Source organism: Odocoileus virginianus, chromosome 18, assembly GCF_023699985.2.
Source record: "Odocoileus virginianus isolate 20LAN1187 ecotype Illinois chromosome 18, Ovbor_1.2, whole genome shotgun sequence".
Taxonomy (NCBI): domain Eukaryota; kingdom Metazoa; phylum Chordata; class Mammalia; order Artiodactyla; family Cervidae; genus Odocoileus; species Odocoileus virginianus.
This window is the reverse complement of record NC_069691.1, coordinates 34,740,233-34,757,654: the sequence shown is the minus strand read 5'-3', so window position 1 is coordinate 34,757,654 and position 17,422 is coordinate 34,740,233. Positions and strand designations below refer to the sequence as shown.

At 38.0% G+C, this 17,422-nt stretch overlaps 1 protein-coding gene across 5 annotated transcripts in view; it reads right to left on the bottom strand.

Moving 5' to 3' along the window:
- ADAMTSL1 (ADAMTS like 1) overlaps window positions 1-17,422 on the bottom strand; it is a 1,044,920-nt gene that overhangs the window by 342,901 nt on the left and 684,597 nt on the right. For all 5 annotated transcript variants that reach the window (XM_070480552.1, XM_070480554.1, XM_070480555.1 and 2 more), the window contains one exon: window positions 15,334-15,570. In XM_070480552.1, the coding sequence (XP_070336653.1) occupies window positions 15,334-15,570 (237 nt within the window). The remainder of the gene's footprint in view (window positions 1-15,333; window positions 15,571-17,422) is intronic.

Here is a 17,422-nt window from a genome sequence, read left to right as displayed (position 1 = left end):
ATTTTAATGTGACTCTGGCTACTTCTTCCCAAGCTTCCCTCCCCCCTCATCTTCCCCTGAAGTATCTGTTTGTTTCTTAAAATTACCCATAATTCTGATGGCAAAGAAACTAAACGAGTACACAAGGGCAACTGTAAACCTAAATGCTCACAGGACTAATGAGCCACCAGCTCTTGGCCCCTGTGTGGTTGGTACAGCTTGCAGGTGCTGTGGGTTTTTACTTGGCATTTCTGTAGGAATGAAAGTGGTGTGCATTAAGTTTTCTAGAATGTTTACTGTTGGCAAAGTTTTCCACTTGTATTTTCTTTTATAGTACAACTATTTTTAAGTGAATGGGATGCTCTGTGATAATTTGACCATACAGGAGGAAAATTTAGCTGAGGGACCAAAATGCACTTAGTGATGGTGAAAGAGACTAACAAATGAGTAAATAATCCAACTCAAAAGAAAATACTTTAAACTCTTAAAGGTTCTTGAGAAACACACATATGAAAAGCATTTTCACCTAATATAAATTAAGCACTGGGTCTGGAGCTGGAAGACTTGGCTTCAAGTCTTCTTGACTCTGCCACTTGCAAGTTGGGAGACCTTGGGAAAATCATATGCCACGCACTCTGACACTCTGTGTCCTCAGAAATAGAATGCAGACTCAGCTGGTGACTGCCAAGGTTCTTTGCAAAGCCACTGTTTTGTGATTAGCTTTGCAAAAAGATTCAACATATCTCCTGAAGTCTCTGAATTTGTTTTGGCCTCTGTGTGCTATCTACCATAGATAATTTCTTGCCTTTCTCTCTAGATTTTGCAGATTCTTAAAGTGTTCACTTGGATCACAAGGAGTTAGCCCAAAGCAATAACACTTTGTTCCTTCTTGATTTGAATTCCTTAGGGGCAGTCAAACCCAGAACGCGACAGAAAGGACAGGTGGAGTTTATTACACTAATCTTAGACACTTGGGTGGATTTTCCTGATGCCGGCAAGTGGCCCCTCCTAGGAATGTTTCAAGAGGGTCTCTGGCAACCATGAGTATGACAAAATTTGGGTAAAATTATGTTCATGGTTCAAAATCTGGAAGGTACCTGATTCTTTAAATTGTTTTTTATTAAGGATTTTGACAAACAAAATAGCTACAACACTTTTAAAAAAGTATTCCTTTAGCTAACTTGATATAGGTTTGGAGCTATGCCAATCAGGTAAAGGATAATTACTTACTAATTGTGTTCAACATTTAGATTTAATTTTTAACATTTAAAAATTACTATAGGCAGTGTCTTAAGACACTCAATTTCAAAAAGGCTTTTCCTCAATTCTACTTTTAAAGAAATTTAAAACATTTCTTTTAAACATAAGGCAGAGTTTCAAATCTTTCAAATTTCTGACATAGTTAAACCTTGCATTTTAAGAGTTTGGGAAGATTAGCATTTCGTGGCCCCAAACTTGATAACCATATTAGTTATGCAAAGAGTTGGAGTAATTAGAGTTATGTCTGAAGATCATCTAATTTACTCATGGAATATACTGTAGGAGCAAACAATCTCCAGACCTGTTTTCTAATATACACTGGGGAAAGAAACTATATCGCACTGGAATCCTGATTGATATTTATGGCCTTTGGAAAGTTAGCATTTTGTGAGTTTAATCCTGGGAAGGATCTAATGACTTCAGCACTGAGAGCTCATCCAGAGAATCTGGTTGATATATGAAGGAAACCAGCAGTTATCTTGATGGAGAAGGTTCTGGATAGATCTGAGCCATCTTCTAAGCCATGGTAAATAAAGAGTAGATGGCATGAGGCCTCAGATTCTAAATTACTTCTAGCCTAGTATCATAAAACAAAAAAATTGAGACTCACATAAATGGACTTTGTTTGAGAGACTGAAGGAAATGAGAACAAGGCTCAAATAAATTAAAAGATAAAAAAGGCATTTAGGATGAATAATTTACATGATTTAGAGAGGACTCAGTCATTAAGAGACAGCAATAGTCAACAGAGATTTACTGATTCATTGATCATTCCATGCAACAGTCTTACATTGAATAACTCGATATAAAGAAACTAAAGATGAGTAAGTAGGATACAGTCTCTGCCGGTAAGCAGGTCTCAATCTTATGGGCTAGTTGGTTATGAAAACTCATATAAGACAAAGGAAATAAGATGAAAAACAGGTGCAAGAGAGGGGAGGGAGTATCAGCTCCCCTGTGGAATCTCACTGTGGGACTGTCGGTGTTGGTAAAGAGGGGACTTGAGGCTGCCAGGCCTTCCTACCTGCCCAGAACTGAATAACAGTGCTCCTTCCAAATGCTCCTCCTTTCAGCAGCTAAACCAAAACAAAACCTGCTCCCACTGCATTTTGGACTTACAGCTGCACTCCTAGTGTTTAGCATAATGCCCAGCTAATGCTCAATCAATATTTACTGAATGAATGAAATTAACAGTACTTAATCTCTCTAAGCATTATTTCCCTCCTCTTTAAAATGGTAAAAACATGACCACTTGTTCATGTGAGGATTAAAGGGGATAATATATGTTAAACGCTTACATAGCACAGTGCCTGGCACACACATGTTCAATAAAAATTAGCTCATTATTATTACTAGCATGGGTACTATTACCTCTATTTTCGATGAGATATGAGGCTTAATTAGTCTAATAAATTAGCATGTGATTACACAGAAAGTAAATTTGGAAGTCAGACTTCAAACTTCAACCTGCTTGAGTCCCAAACTGAAGTTCCCCCTCTTGTCTCATGCTGCTGCTGATTATCACTATTTGGGTTTGAGCCTGATCACCCACAGACTGGAAGCTTCTTGAAGACAGGGATTATGACACATACTTTCATATTCCCCGAGAGCCTCATTCCAGACCACATGGCAGTCATAAACTGATTGAACTTATCTGGACTTCAAATGTAAAATGGAATGATTCAACTGCAAGTTTTCAAATTCCCTCAGTGAGTGCAGTAGCAGAGTTAATACATAATGTAGCTAAATGAATAATGCTTTGCTGAAAATTTATTAAAGAAAATAAAAGTGGTAGTCGCTCAGTTGTGTCCAACTCTTTGCAACCCATGGACAGTAGCCCATCAGGCTCCTCTATCCATGGATTTCTCCAGGAAAGAATACTGGAGTGGGTTGCCATGCCCTTCTCCAGGGGATCTTCCAAACCCAGGGATTGAACCCAGGTCTCCTGCATTGCAGGCAGATTCTTTACCAGCTGGGCCACCCTAGAAGCTTACTAAAGAAAAGACCTTTTCAAATCCAACCTTATTTCCCTTAAAAAAATTTTGAAAGATGTCCAACTTCCAGACTGATACCACTATCCATTCAGTTCAGTTCAGTTTAGTCACTCAGTCATATCTGACTCTTTGAGACACCATGGACTGCAGCATGCCAGGCTTCCCTATCCATCACCATCTCCTGGAGTTTGCTCAAACGCATGTCAATCAAGTCGGTGATGCCATCCAACCATCTCATCCTCTGTTGTCCCCTTCTCCTCATGTCTTCAATCTTTCCGAGCATCAGAGTCTTTTCCAGTGAGTCAGTTCTTTGCATCAGGTGACCAAAGTGTTGGAGTTTCAGCTTCAGCACCAGTCCTTCCAATGAATACTCAGGACTGATCACCTTTAGGATGAACTGGTTGGATCTCCTTGGAGTCCAAGGGACTCTCAAGAGTCTTCTCCAACACTAGAGTTCAAAAGCATCGATTCTTCGGCACTCAGCTTTCTTTATAGTCCAACTCTCACATCCATACGGGACTACTGGAAAAACCATAGCTTTGACTAGATGGATCTTTGTCTGCAAAGTAATTCATTACTTTCATTTAGCATATATTTATTAACAATATATTCTTTGTTGGTTTCCAAAGCAGTTTTACTACCTAGGAATACTTAGGATTCTAAATGACTTCTTAGAACAGTAATAAATGGAGAGGAGACCCACCTAGACTAATAGGTGAGTTTATTAACTCTGTCAAAGAGCAAGATCACTCACTTGCAGCTAACATAGCCTTTAGATTTATAGTGTATAGATTTCTGAATCTTTGAACATTTGAAAAATATTTCTTTGAGATGTAATTCTCATACTCTAAAATCTACCCATTTAAAGTATAAAACTCAATGGCTTTAATAAGTTCATAAATTGTGAAAACATCACTAAAATTTGTTTAGAATATTTTCATCACTCCCAAAAGAAACCCTGAACCATCAGCAGTCACCCCCATTCTACTCCAAGTTCCAGCTCTAGGAAACCACTAATTCACTTTTTGTTACATATTTTATTATTGCATTTATATGGAATGTCTTGCCTATTCTCACATTCCATATATACGGGATAATAGAATATGGAATCTTTTGGTTCATTTATGTTATAATATGTATCAGTATTTCATGAATTTTTATTGTGGAATAATATTCTGTAGTATGATTAGATCACATTTCATTTATCCATTCACCAGTTGATAGGTTGTTTCTGCTTTTTGGCTATTATGAATACTGTTGCTATAACCATCTGAGAACAGGTTTTTTTTTGGTGGGTATATGCCTAGGAGTGGAATTGCTGGTTCCCATGGTAACTCTCTGCTTAACATTTTGAGGAACTGCCAGGCTGTCTTCCAAAGCAGCTGCATGATTCTGCACCACATTTCAAGAGTCAACCCGCACAGAAAGAGAATGTCTAGTCAATGTGAGTGTTGTGATTATCTTTGTGGAATCTTCTCATAGGTAATAGAGTGATTCTCCAAAGTTAGAAATAGCAAATGAGGGAAAACTAGGGCACAGTTTTTCTTCAGCTACCATTGCTGCAGAAAGCTGAGGCCATGGGCTCCTTGAGGGGAGGACTTGAGTTCCATTCACTGCTATGTACCCCAGGGCATAGCCTAATGACTAACAATAATCATTAAATATTTATTGAATGAATAAACAACTTTAAAAAGTGCTACATGGTTAAGGATAAATTTTGCCCAAAGAGTCTGATCTTTGCTCTTGGCTCCTGGGAGGCACTTTCTAAGCTCTTGTCATTTCCTGACCAATAAGATGTCTCTGCTTATCTGGGGCCTTGGGCCATGCCAGAGAATCCAGGGTAGCAGTGTGATTTATGATGAGGGCTTTGGGCCACGTGGTATCAACTCAGGCTCTGGAGGGGCTCCAGATGAAAGAGCTCCATGCGTGAGGTCAACCAAGTCTATGTGATGGAGCTTCAATAAAACCTATGGATACCAAGGCTTGGGGGAGTTCCCTGGTTGTCAATAGCCCATGCGTATTGTCATACACTGCTACTGGGAGAAGTAAGTGCCACTCACAGCACTCTTCCAGGAAAGGACAAGTAGAAGGTCTGCACTTGAAATCTTCTGGACCCTGCTCTGTGACCTCTTCCCTTAGCTGATTTTAATCAGTATCCATTGGCTGTAATAAACTGTAACTGAGTATAACATCTTTTAGTGAGTTATATAAATCCTCCTAGAGAATTATCTAACCTGAGAGTAGTCTTGAGGAGCCTCAACTTGAAGTTAGGGTTAGAAGTGAGGGTAATAAGTAGAAACCCAAACTTTGTAGTTACTAACAGTGCTGATACACTATTAAAGATGATTTGGTAAAATTTAGTATGTTTAACATTTCTACAAACAAGTGGCCTAAAGAATCATTCATGAGACAAAGTATTATAGGATGAATACAAACTCATACCCTGATCAACAAAGTGGCTCAGATGGTGAAAAATCTGTCTGCAACGCAGGAAACTTGGGTGTAAGTCCTGGGTCAAGAAGATCCCCTGGAGAACGGAATGTCTACCCACTCCAGTATTCTTGCCTGGGGAATTCCATGGACAGAGGAGCCTGGTGGGCTACAGTCATGGGACCACAAGGAGTAGGAGATGACTAAGTGAACTCACACCTCCACCAGGGCATATTGATACTCTGCTTCATTATTAGAATATCTTCTCAGAGGAAAGGGTAACATATAATAGAAATAATAGGATTCAAATGATAGCTTTGCCTTTTTCTAATTCTATGACCTTCTATGAGCCTCAATTTCCTCATTTATAAAATGAAAATAATAAAGATATTATAAAGAAATAATAAAGATATCCTCTCAAATTGGCACAAGAAGCACATGCAATATGATGCACTCCATTAACTACACAGTATGAAAAATGATAAAAGTTGAAAGCTTTTTTGAAGTAATTAGATTCACTCTGCCTTCATCAACCTCACTGAATCTCTTTGGGAAAACAAAATCAATGATTCTATTTTTCCCAGTCCACACTGAATTTCAAGACAAAACTGAGATGGATAAAACTTTCAAAAATTTTTAAAGAAAGCTATGCAAAGAAGGATTTCCCACCTAAGAAGCTGAATATATCAAGATGAAAAAAATTTCTGATACAGCAAAGAAATTATTTCTATGAGTTTAGATGATATATGAATAAAGAGCCCAACTGCGGTGGCAGGTAGGAGATATTCTGAGAAGAATGAAACCCAATGGAGTGTCACTTTCCCTGTTTCCTGCTGCTGCTGCTAAGTCACTTCAGTTGTGTCTGACTCTGTGCAACCCCATAGATGGCAGCCCACCAGGCTCATCTGTCCCTGGGATTCTTCAGGCAAGAATACTGGAGTGGGTTGCCATTTCCTTCTCCAATGCATGCACGCATGCTAAGTCGCTTCAGTCGTGTCTAACTCTGTGCAACCCTGTGGACAGTAGCCCACAGGCTCCTCTGTCCATGGGATTCTCCAGGCAAGAATACTGGAGTGGGTTGCCATTTCCTCCTCCTCTCTGTTTCTTACCTGTTCAAATACAGAAGAGACCTCAAGGAACTTCAAAATACTATACACTGTACACTTCAGTTTTTCCTAAAAGTGACAGACACTTAGGTTGACTTGTTATCTAACAGGCATGTGGTCACAGAAAAGACTACCCTGACAAATTTTTAAACATACATAAACAGGACTGTGATCATACAAACTTGAGGGAAATACAAGTGTCCATCACAATTAAGAAGACAGAGTTAAGAGGGAGGGAGAAAGGACAGGAATTCACTGAGTGACCATCACATGGTAGATAGCACGTTGCACATATTATATCATCTCTTTATCTCTGCCCCAAACCAACCCCTTGCCTTTCTCCTATGTTCTACCCTAATGAACAGCAGCACCATATGTTGTTTAAACTACAAGCTAGAAACTCGAGCATCATCCTCAGCTCTCAATTTTTCTCTCTTATTATGTTTCACCCGTCACCAAGTCCAAATGAATCTGTCTCCTGATTTGTTTTAAAATCTCTTCTTTTAATCCAACTAATTTGGAGCCTGTTCTAATCCACTCTCCTCTGTGCAAATAGAGTACTCTTTCTAAAATACACATCTCACTTTGTTTTCCATTTGCTTGAATTATTTCCCTGGCACTCTTTGGCTCTTAGTATTATATAGTATTATACAGTACTATAGGTTATTTAGCTCTTCATGACATAGATCCTGAAGTCCAGCCCTTTATTTCTTCAATTCTAGGTGCTAGTTAGGTGTTTCCAGCTACCTCTTCCTCTGAGCATTTCTTGATTCCATGTTTGGTCAAATATCCCTTTGATTTATCACAGTCTAAATTTCTCCCACTGTGGCTCTTACAAACTATTCAAATTATATGTGTGTGTGTGTATAGACATGCATGTATATGAATATATGCATATACACATTTGTACTATGTAAAAATAACAAGGATGTATGCTATTGCAGATTGTATTGTGTCCCCAGGGAAAGATGTGTTGAAATTATAACCCTCAGGGCCTGTGTGTGTGTGATCTTATTTGGAAATAGTGCCTTGGCAGATGTAATTAAGTTAAAATGAGGTCATACTCAATTAGAATGGGCCCTAATCCAATATCACTGATGTCCTTATAAGAAGAGAAAACAAAGACATTGGGAGGAAAGTGCTATGTAAAGACAGAGACACACAGACGCAGAGGGGAGATGGCCTTGTGAAGATACAGACAGAGACCGACAGCCACCAGTAGAAGCTAGGAAGAGGCAAAGATAGATTCTACCCAAAGCCTCAGAGGAAGTAGTGCTCCGTACTTCTAGCCTCCAGAATTGTGGGAGAATAAATGTCTATTTTTTCGAGCCACCCAGTAAAGAAAGCTGCCGTGTAAAGAAATTTGGGCTTTCTTCTTCTTGAAGGTGATTGATAGAATGCAATCGGAATGTTTCCAGCAGACAAGAAATGAAGTTAAATCTGTATTTTAGAAAGAACACTCCTGTTTTCACTATAAACTCCTGTTCAGTTAGGAGAATACAATATAGGGTAATTGTACACTTTCCTGTCCACTTGGTTCATCTCCCCTCTGAGTGTCAGTTCTTTGAGGGTGGGGACTGTGTTTTTTCCCTGTCCATTCCTGTATTTCCAGGATCTAGCACACTGCTAGTTCCTAAGTAAATATTTGTTAAATAAACAAACGAACTGATTTTTTCACAAGAGCCCAAGAAGATACCATTCCTGAGAGATGATATTTAATGCTGTAACCTCAGCACCCACCAGACTGTTAGGAGAACAGATATATAATGATCAGAAATTAATTTCTTAAAAGTCAACTAGTAGGTAATAAATAGTTCAACTTTACTGTGTCATGCAAAGGGGAAAAAAAAGAGAAGTGGTGCATTAAATCTCTGAAGCAATGCCATGCTTCCATGTGGAATTAGGTTACAAAACAGAAGGAAAACCAGCCAAGTCCAGGTTTCTGACATCACCACCTTTAGAATAACTGGTAGACATTTGATACTAGTGACTTAGGTCACAGACAGAGATGGAGAAATAATCATTCCATTCAATTCATTTCCAACTACTCACCACAGGAATTATTAAAAATGGAAAGAACTTCTTTGTTAGAACTATGGTTTATTTTTATGTCACCATAGTATAGACATCAAAACTCCATGATCCAGGTTATTGTTTATTTCTTTATTGTATTATTCATTTTACAACAACACTATATAAGGTATTACTTGAAAGGAATTCTCCTTTTCCTTTCTGAAATGCCTTGTTTTCTGAAACAGCACTGTGCAGTGTTATAAATATGCAGATTCATTACAAAAGAGCTGGCTTATAATCACACTTTGTCTTTTGATATATGTAGATTAGACATCAACTGATGAATTTCATTAATTATGAAAATAAAATGCACTCTTCTGTATTTGACTTCAAAATAACCTCAAAATTACTTTTAACAGCAGCACATGTTCTATCTGTAAATTTATGCTACTCTTTTTTTATATGTAAAACAGAAACTGGCTTTGTGCTTTATAACAAATATAAATGGGGTAATTTGGATAATGAAAATAAATGAATAACAGCAGCACTAATAGAGCTGATCCTATTTGTGATGGCTCATTAACTCTGTACAGGACGCAATTCACTGCCCTGGATCAGGAGTTGATAATGGTGCAATGTGGAGCTATTAGCAAAAGACGGTCGCAATAGGAAATTAACAGAAGGTCTGTTCATTCGCTGGGAAGTTAGGATCCCTTTCAGTATTATAACCACATTAAACCATGTGCTCAAAAAGGCCATAAAGAGGAAAAAGTCAAAGACAGAAACAACTTGAGTACTACTCCCACCAAAAGCTAGTACTGATCAAGCTCACAGTAAGCACTTTAATGCATTTGATCACATAATCCTCATGTCGCTCCTATCAGGCAGTTTCAGATATTAGCCTCATCTTGCAGATAAGAAAATTGAGGCTCAAGAACTTGCTCAAAGTTATACATGAATGGGTGGTGGAGCTTAGACTCAAACCCAGGCAGTACAACTTCAGAGCACTTGCTCTCAACTATTCATGACAACTGCCTTCTTGGCTCTGCCTCATCTCCAACTTCATCTAGTTCAGAAAGATAATAAGCAAACAGAAATCCCAGTGTTTCTCAGTCCAAGATGCAAGGTGGGGAGAGACACCAACATGACCACTCCTACTGCAGAAAATGCTAGGGGGGATGGAAAGGGGAGCATGTGGTTTGAAAAGAGATTCACTAAACTGATTGTTTTCTTGTGTAAATGGCCGAATTAAAGCTGGACAAGGTTTTGGCCAGTGGGAGAGGCTGAAGAAATAACACAGAAGGCATAATTTAAAAATGCTGATAAACAGTCATATTCCCTGACCTCTAGCCTGCCATTAAGTAGCTGGTAGATCCTGGGAAAATCATATAACCCAGTGCAGCAATATTTCTCAGGGCTGGGCAAGATAATCTCAAAGGCAGTGCTTTCCAAATGCTGGGCTGTGAGGCACTGTTAGTAGCAATTTCTGTGCTCTGGATAAAGGATAAAAAACAAGTACAGGGTAGTAAATTTCTCATAAGGCAGACTAAATTTAAAGGATCATCCTTCATTCTGAAATCAAGTTCTTATTGCTTTCTTGTTATTAAAATTTCATTTATGAAATGATGATGGTGATAGTACATCATAAGTCTCCTTTTCTTCTCGAATGTTCTTAGCAGAATAAGAAGTAAGTTACTTTATCTCATTCTATAAACTTTTTTTTGAATTGTTATAGGGTTCTGAAGTCCCACACAGGGAACCACTACTTTAATACATTTTGCAAAATGTTCAGAGTATTTCACTTTGTCATAGCACTTGGCAGTTTATTAAGCATTTTCACATCAACTATCTCACTCACGGCTCTACAGTCTGTGAGCCAATCTTATTTTCCAGAGTAAAAATAGAATTTAGGAAGGGTAAGCAACTTGATCAACATTACACAGACAGATCATTAAAGAAAATTCAGATTCTAATCCTTGTCTTTTGACTTTAAATCCTGTCTGCTTTTAAGTGATTCATAAATCTGGCCAAACAACTAGGGTCATAAGGGGAATGTTTTAAAAACATCAAATGGATAAATCTGAATTTCTGGAGGATAGAGCCTAAGCGTTACATCTTTTAAGAGTGCTCCAAGTGATTCTGGAAGGCAGCCAGGTTTGGGGACCAGTACTCAACATGACACTGCCTCTGTCTACTCAGTTTTACCAGGAATAACAGGGGCTTAAGAGTCAGAGCTGGGTATTTCTGATTGAGTCCTATCACCTACGTGAGCCTCGTCCTTCATCTGTGAAAAGAGAATAATGTCATCTAATATGCAGAGCTGTAAAATACATGAAAAGTGCCTAGATGTGGTAGTTACTAAAAAAATGGCAGATATTTTATTATTATGATTAATATTTATATTACTATGCTATTAGAATGAATATACTGCCTAATATGATGCTTGAAAGTACTGAGTAAGTCTAAGGTATCTCTTATAAGAAGCGATGATTCTAACATTTTCCTGAAGCAAATTCACTACAAATATGGGAAACCTCCTCATTTATGACTTTTGGAACTCCTAGCAGGTCCCAGTTCCCTCTGCTGTGAATAGTAATATCTGTAAATTGCTTTTGTCTCTTGAAGTCTAAATCACCATAATTTTATTTGAGTTAAAGTTTCAAATGGTTTTGAGGAAGTGGATTTTTGTTGAGTATTAGACAGGCATAACTGGAATAACTGGTATTTAAAAGTGAAAAATCTCTTAGTTATGCTATTTTCTATCATGGTAAGATGATCTCCAATGCTAGATATTTGCTTCTGTGGAGCTTATAATTCATATCTGAATTATAAAAATTAAAATAGCATAAAAAATATTTGAAGCAGCTTACCAAAAAAAAAAAAAAAAGTGATAATAAAAGACTTTCTTGTGGCCCAACGGTTAAGAATCCATCTGTCAATGCAAGGGACACGGGTTTGATCCCTGGTCTGGGAAGTAAGAACCCATATGTCATGGGGCAACTAAACCTATGTGCCACAGCTATTGAACCCATGCATTCTAGAAACCAGGGCTCAGCAACAAGAGAAGCCACATTGCTGTGAGACGCCTGTGCACCGCAACTAGAGAATAACCTCCACTTGCTGCAACCAGAGAAAGCCCATGCAACAGTGAAGACCTGGTGTGGCCAAAAAATAAAAAAGTGATAATTAGACAACAATGAGGTCAGAGAGAGAGCTGAGAATTCCCAATAAACGGGGTAAAAATGGAGGAGAATGGAATATGGGGCAGAGGAGATGATTTTTTCAGGAAACCAGGAGCAGCTCTTTATAAAAAGTGCGTATTTCAGTAAGCATTAAGACAGTGTTTTAAAAATTATGAAAATTTTTTTTCTGAATGTTTCTTATCACAAATCACAAATACTCATCACCAATATAAAGGAATATTTTGAATAAATATTCCTGAATAAAGGAATTTTTTCTAAGTAGAATAGAATTTATGTATGTCCACTCTTTATAGGAAGCAGTGAGGGCTTTTCTTTTGGTGACTAATTTCACTCTTCTTCTGAAAGAGTATATACTGCATTTAAGTATTCCATCTTTATCCCTCTATCATCCTTTTTTCTTTGGGTAGATAAACAATTATTTCATCATTTTGATAATGTTGTGTGTGTGTTAATTGCTCAGTTGTGTCTGACTCTATGCAACTGAATGGACTTCTCTGTCCATGGGAATTCCCAGGCAAAAATACTGGAGTGCATTACCATTCCCTTCTCCATGGGTCTTCCCCACCAAAAGATAATGTTACAATTTTTATCTGCTAAGTTATGCACATTTTTAGGATTGTTATCCATTTGGGAAAGCTTCTATCATATTCCTCTCTTCCTGTGGTCTCTTTCTATTTCTTCCCTCCTTTTTATAAAACCCAAGTAGGTTTTAATCATGAAAACACAGGCTATTATGGTAATGGTAACAAGGATCCAAAATGATATCCCTTATAAATTCATAATAAAAGTGGTAGTTTTTTATTCCCTGAGCATGATTAATTTGATATATTTCTTTTTGTTTTTAAAAAACTATTCCCTTGCTCTTGTCATAGTCAAAATGAAAACTTCTTCCTGGTTTTAGGCACTGTTTCCTTTCTGTTCCTGCTGTCACTGGCCTGGTCCAGGCTCATGCGTTTCTTCATCTTGGCTGCTCTGAGTCTCTTTTTCAAGCTGGTCTCCTTACCTCCAGGCTCCTGTAAGTGGTCCACTTTGAGCATCCTATAACTGTAGCTATACTCAACTTTCTAAAAAGGGCTTGGATTGTCTATTTTCCACCAAAACTCTTTCTTGGCCACCCACTGTTGACCATAATCCTGTCTAACATTCAAGCCACATGATTTACTCCCCAAATACCTCTCTCTCTCCTTACGGTATAGCTGGGGATATTCTGCTACTTGCTAGTGCCTAGATACAATCTGAACTTTACCATCTCCTTTACCCTACTATTGCCTCTAACAAGACAAGTAAATAATAATAACTAATTATAATTTCCATGTATAAGCCACCATTCTTTTCAGATAATCTGTAATTTACATTTGCCCCCAAATCTAACAGGTCACACTTTTAAGACTCTAAGTTGGGGAGGCATATTTACTGTTGCTTCCTTTGCCAACATACATGAAGCCAGTTGGCAGGATTAATCTGGAAAGCAAGAGGCCCTGCTGAATTCCTATGCAACAAAAACAAATGAAACCGAATTTGCTGGGCTATCTTGTTTATTTTGGTTCATTCATCAGTGTAATATAGGACATACAACTTTGGAATAGATATAAAGGGGCCTGAAATTTCTGCCATGACCAACCATATAACTTGCAGAAAATCACACAAACTTTCTGGTCCCTCATTTTTTTCTCATTGACAAAATGGAAAACTGTCTTGTTTTGTTCAAACAGTATACATACAAAAGAAACTAATCTTATTAGTTACCATTCCCAACAACACAGTCCCTTTTTTGTATCTATTTGGTTTACAATTCTGTCATTCCCAAAGCTTTTGCATCTTTCATAACTCCATCTCAACAGAAACTGAGAGTCTTAGAGCAAGAAACTAACACCAAATATCACAAATGATATTCAAATATACCGCTTTTTAGGTTGTTGATTAGATCACCTCTTGGGCTTTTCCCAGCTTTAAAGCAGTAAGATTCTATATTTAAATTCATAGCTGAAATTCACATGAAACCTTCAGATATGTAAATATCACTCCATCTTGTTACCTAAGAAGTGCTTGGACTTGCCACAATTTCCCTGCCTTATCATTCCAGACCTCATGAAGGCTTAATATATCTGTGTCCCTCTCATATACACAGAACCTCATAGGGCATCTCGTATCTCTTGTCATTTGCACTATAGTTACTCCTTTTACGTCTGAATAGAGTTAGGCTTTAAAGAAATGTGAATTTGAAACAACAAATTACTGAAACACATTTTATGTTTATTCTTAAATTGCTAATTGTGATATCTGAAATTCTGAAGACATAAAAATTTCAATCAATGTCTTCTTGGAAGAGGCAAAGATTCTCAAAGTGTCTACTTTGTGAAATATAACATTATACGGTGAAGTATAACACAGGGGACACTGGAGCGACTGCTTGCTCCTGAAACTTGGCTTGTCATCCTAATCCAAAGCACGGACTTTGAAATCAAGACAGCAAACATATTACCTCTCCCTCATCTTACTAACTCCCCACTAAAGTCGTTGGAGTTTAGTCGCTAAGTCATGTCTGACTCTTCGCGGCCCCATGGACTGTAGTCTGCCAGGCTCCTCTGTCCATGGAATTCTCCAGGCAAGAATACTGGAGTGGGTTGTCATTTCCTTCTCCAAGGGATCTTCCCGACCCACATACTGATTCTGTGTCTCCTACATTTTTTACTGCTGAGCCTCCAGATAAGTGCCTCCCCCACCTCCTCTACTAAAGTAGACATTGATAAATTTAAACCAAAAATCAAATCTCTTTGCTATCTCCATTTAAAAGAATTTTCTGTCTGAAATTTTGACCTGAAAGTTGGCACTGGCATGCCTTTTCCTACAGTTGTCTAAATTTTCAATAAAATTGTAGTCATGATAAAGAAACAACAAATTCTCCTACAGTATACTTGGAGATTTTAGAACAAATCTTACCTAAGAAACTCTGAAGCTACAAATAAATGGAAGTTGATGCCTCCAAATACAAATACACATACGCGCGCGCGCGCGCACACACACACACACACACACACACCATTATTTCAGGAACAACCAAAGAAGAGGTAATTTCAAAATCTAGTACAAATGTGATACACAATATTGAAATTTTATTCTACTATATTCAAGTGAGACATCAGGAAAGAAAGAAAAACTCTAGCCCACTTTTCCTTAATATAAAATAAAGCTCTTATAGTTTTAACTGACGTAGAATCTCAATTTTCCAATGGGTCATCACTTATCAACGCTAGAAAATGTTAACATTTATTCAGATAGCAGGACTGCACAAAAGCTATTGACACAAATCCCTCCAGAAAAATAGAATGCAAAGAAGCTGGCACTTACTTGGCACAAACCACTGATGCACATATCCAAAGATTCTGTGTAGCAACGAGTCCCATCTAAGACTTTAGGTGCAAGTTCAACAACCAGGGCTGTTCCTTTGGCCTGACACTTGAGGGAACATGGGTTGTCAGGGTCATTAGACACAGGAAGCCATTCATAAAACTGGCCATGGTATTTGACATCATTATGAGCTGAGCACTGCTGTGCTCGGAAATCACCTGCTTCTGGTGGACAGTCCTGGAGAAGAAAAGAAGGGTGGGAGAAACATAGGTTAAAAGAAAAGCCTCAAACAGAAACCTAGAGCAGCAGAATTCTCCAAGTCATTGGAAACAAAGTAAATGTTCTATCACTACAGATGGATCCTCCCATAGCATCTGAAAGGTCATATGATTATTTGGCTCTCAAAATGTAGAAATTTGAGAAAGTCATCAGCTTGAAATACATTTTCCGATAGAAGTAAAATGGGAAAGAAACCAGCTTGAAATAGATCTGACGGATACTAGCCCGCCAGGCTCCAATGTCCATGGGATTTTCCAGGCAAGAATACTGAAGTGGGCTGTCATTTCCTACTCCTGGGGATCTTCCTGACCCAGGGATCAAAGCTGTGTCTTCTGCATTGCAGATAGATACTTTGCCAGAGCCAACACCTGATTACTTCATTATCCTTTTTAAGAATTCTCTTTAACAAGGTTTTTTCCTGTGAAAATCTATTTACATGTAAATAAGCATTGGGAGAGTTGCATTATGCTATTTTACAAAATGAACACTGTCTCTTTTCTCAAAATTCAGTGTTACTGCAAGCATGCTAAGTTGCCTCAGTTGTGTCTAAATCTTTGCTACCAGATGAGCGGTACCCACTGGGCTCCCCTGTCCATGGATTCTCCAGGCAAGAACACTGGAGTGGGTTGCCATGCCCTCCTCCAGGGGATCTTCCCCACCTAGGGATCAAACCCGCGTCTCTTACATCTCCTGTGTTGGCAAGTGCGTTCTTTACCACTAGCGCTCATTACTACTAAGTAGCATATAAGGCTCTAACATTTCAGAAGGCATAAATTCTTTCTAGGCAAAACTGGGTGTAGACAACTAAAAACTTATTTCAGATGACATGAAACTAGCTCAAAATACAATATAAATTCTGAAAGGCATTTCATTGTTAGTATCATATACATTCTGAGAGTGAGTAAGATGTAGAATTAAAGGAAAAGGATAATTTTTATTGTATTTTACAGATACATAGGTACTCAACAAGGCTTAATTGATTATGAATATTGTATGAAAAAAAGTTAATGGTCATTAAACAAGTCAATATGTGTGTGTTGTACTTTGTTGTTGTAATAGGTAGTTTGTTGCGAGAAATAAAACAAAATTCACAATCTGCAATCCTATGCTATAAGTCAGAAAACAATAGATATATGATGTAGCACAAGTTCTCTAAACTTAAATGTTTTAACACCAGCTCTTTTCAGAACCATGTGTTCCAAGATAAGAGCACAAACTAATTTAATATTAATTATTTATGAACTTATGTTCCAAAAACAATATTGCAACTTGCCCAGTGTACAAATCCTACCATTCTCCAACTAGACTTCATTAATTAGCTTCCATCCTGAAACAACCCTGTGACTAACTATGGCCCCCAAACTCTGCACATCTTCTTCCCTAAATTACCCATTTGAGAAATTAGACTGTCAAGGTGCTCTTTCCCCTTGTTTAGCAAGTTTAATAAAATCAGCTTTATAAAATTAGCATATTTCCAAGGTGGCTGCTGCAAGGGGGCTTTCATGGTTGAACTGAGAGTGTAATTAATAATTTTTAAGTAAAGCATTTTCAGTTGCATAATACCTGTCATTCCAAGAATCAATTACTCAGCAGTATAGAAGAAATGTCCATGAACGGACCACACCCAAATAATTTGGTCCATGGATGGACTAACACCCAAAAAAGATGTCCTTTTCATAACAGGGGGCTGAAATGCAAAACTAGGAAGTCAAGAAACATCTGGAGTAACAGGCAAATTTGACCTTGGAGTACAGAATGAAGCAGGGCAAAGGCTAATAGAGTTTTGCCAAGAAAACGCACTGGTCATAAC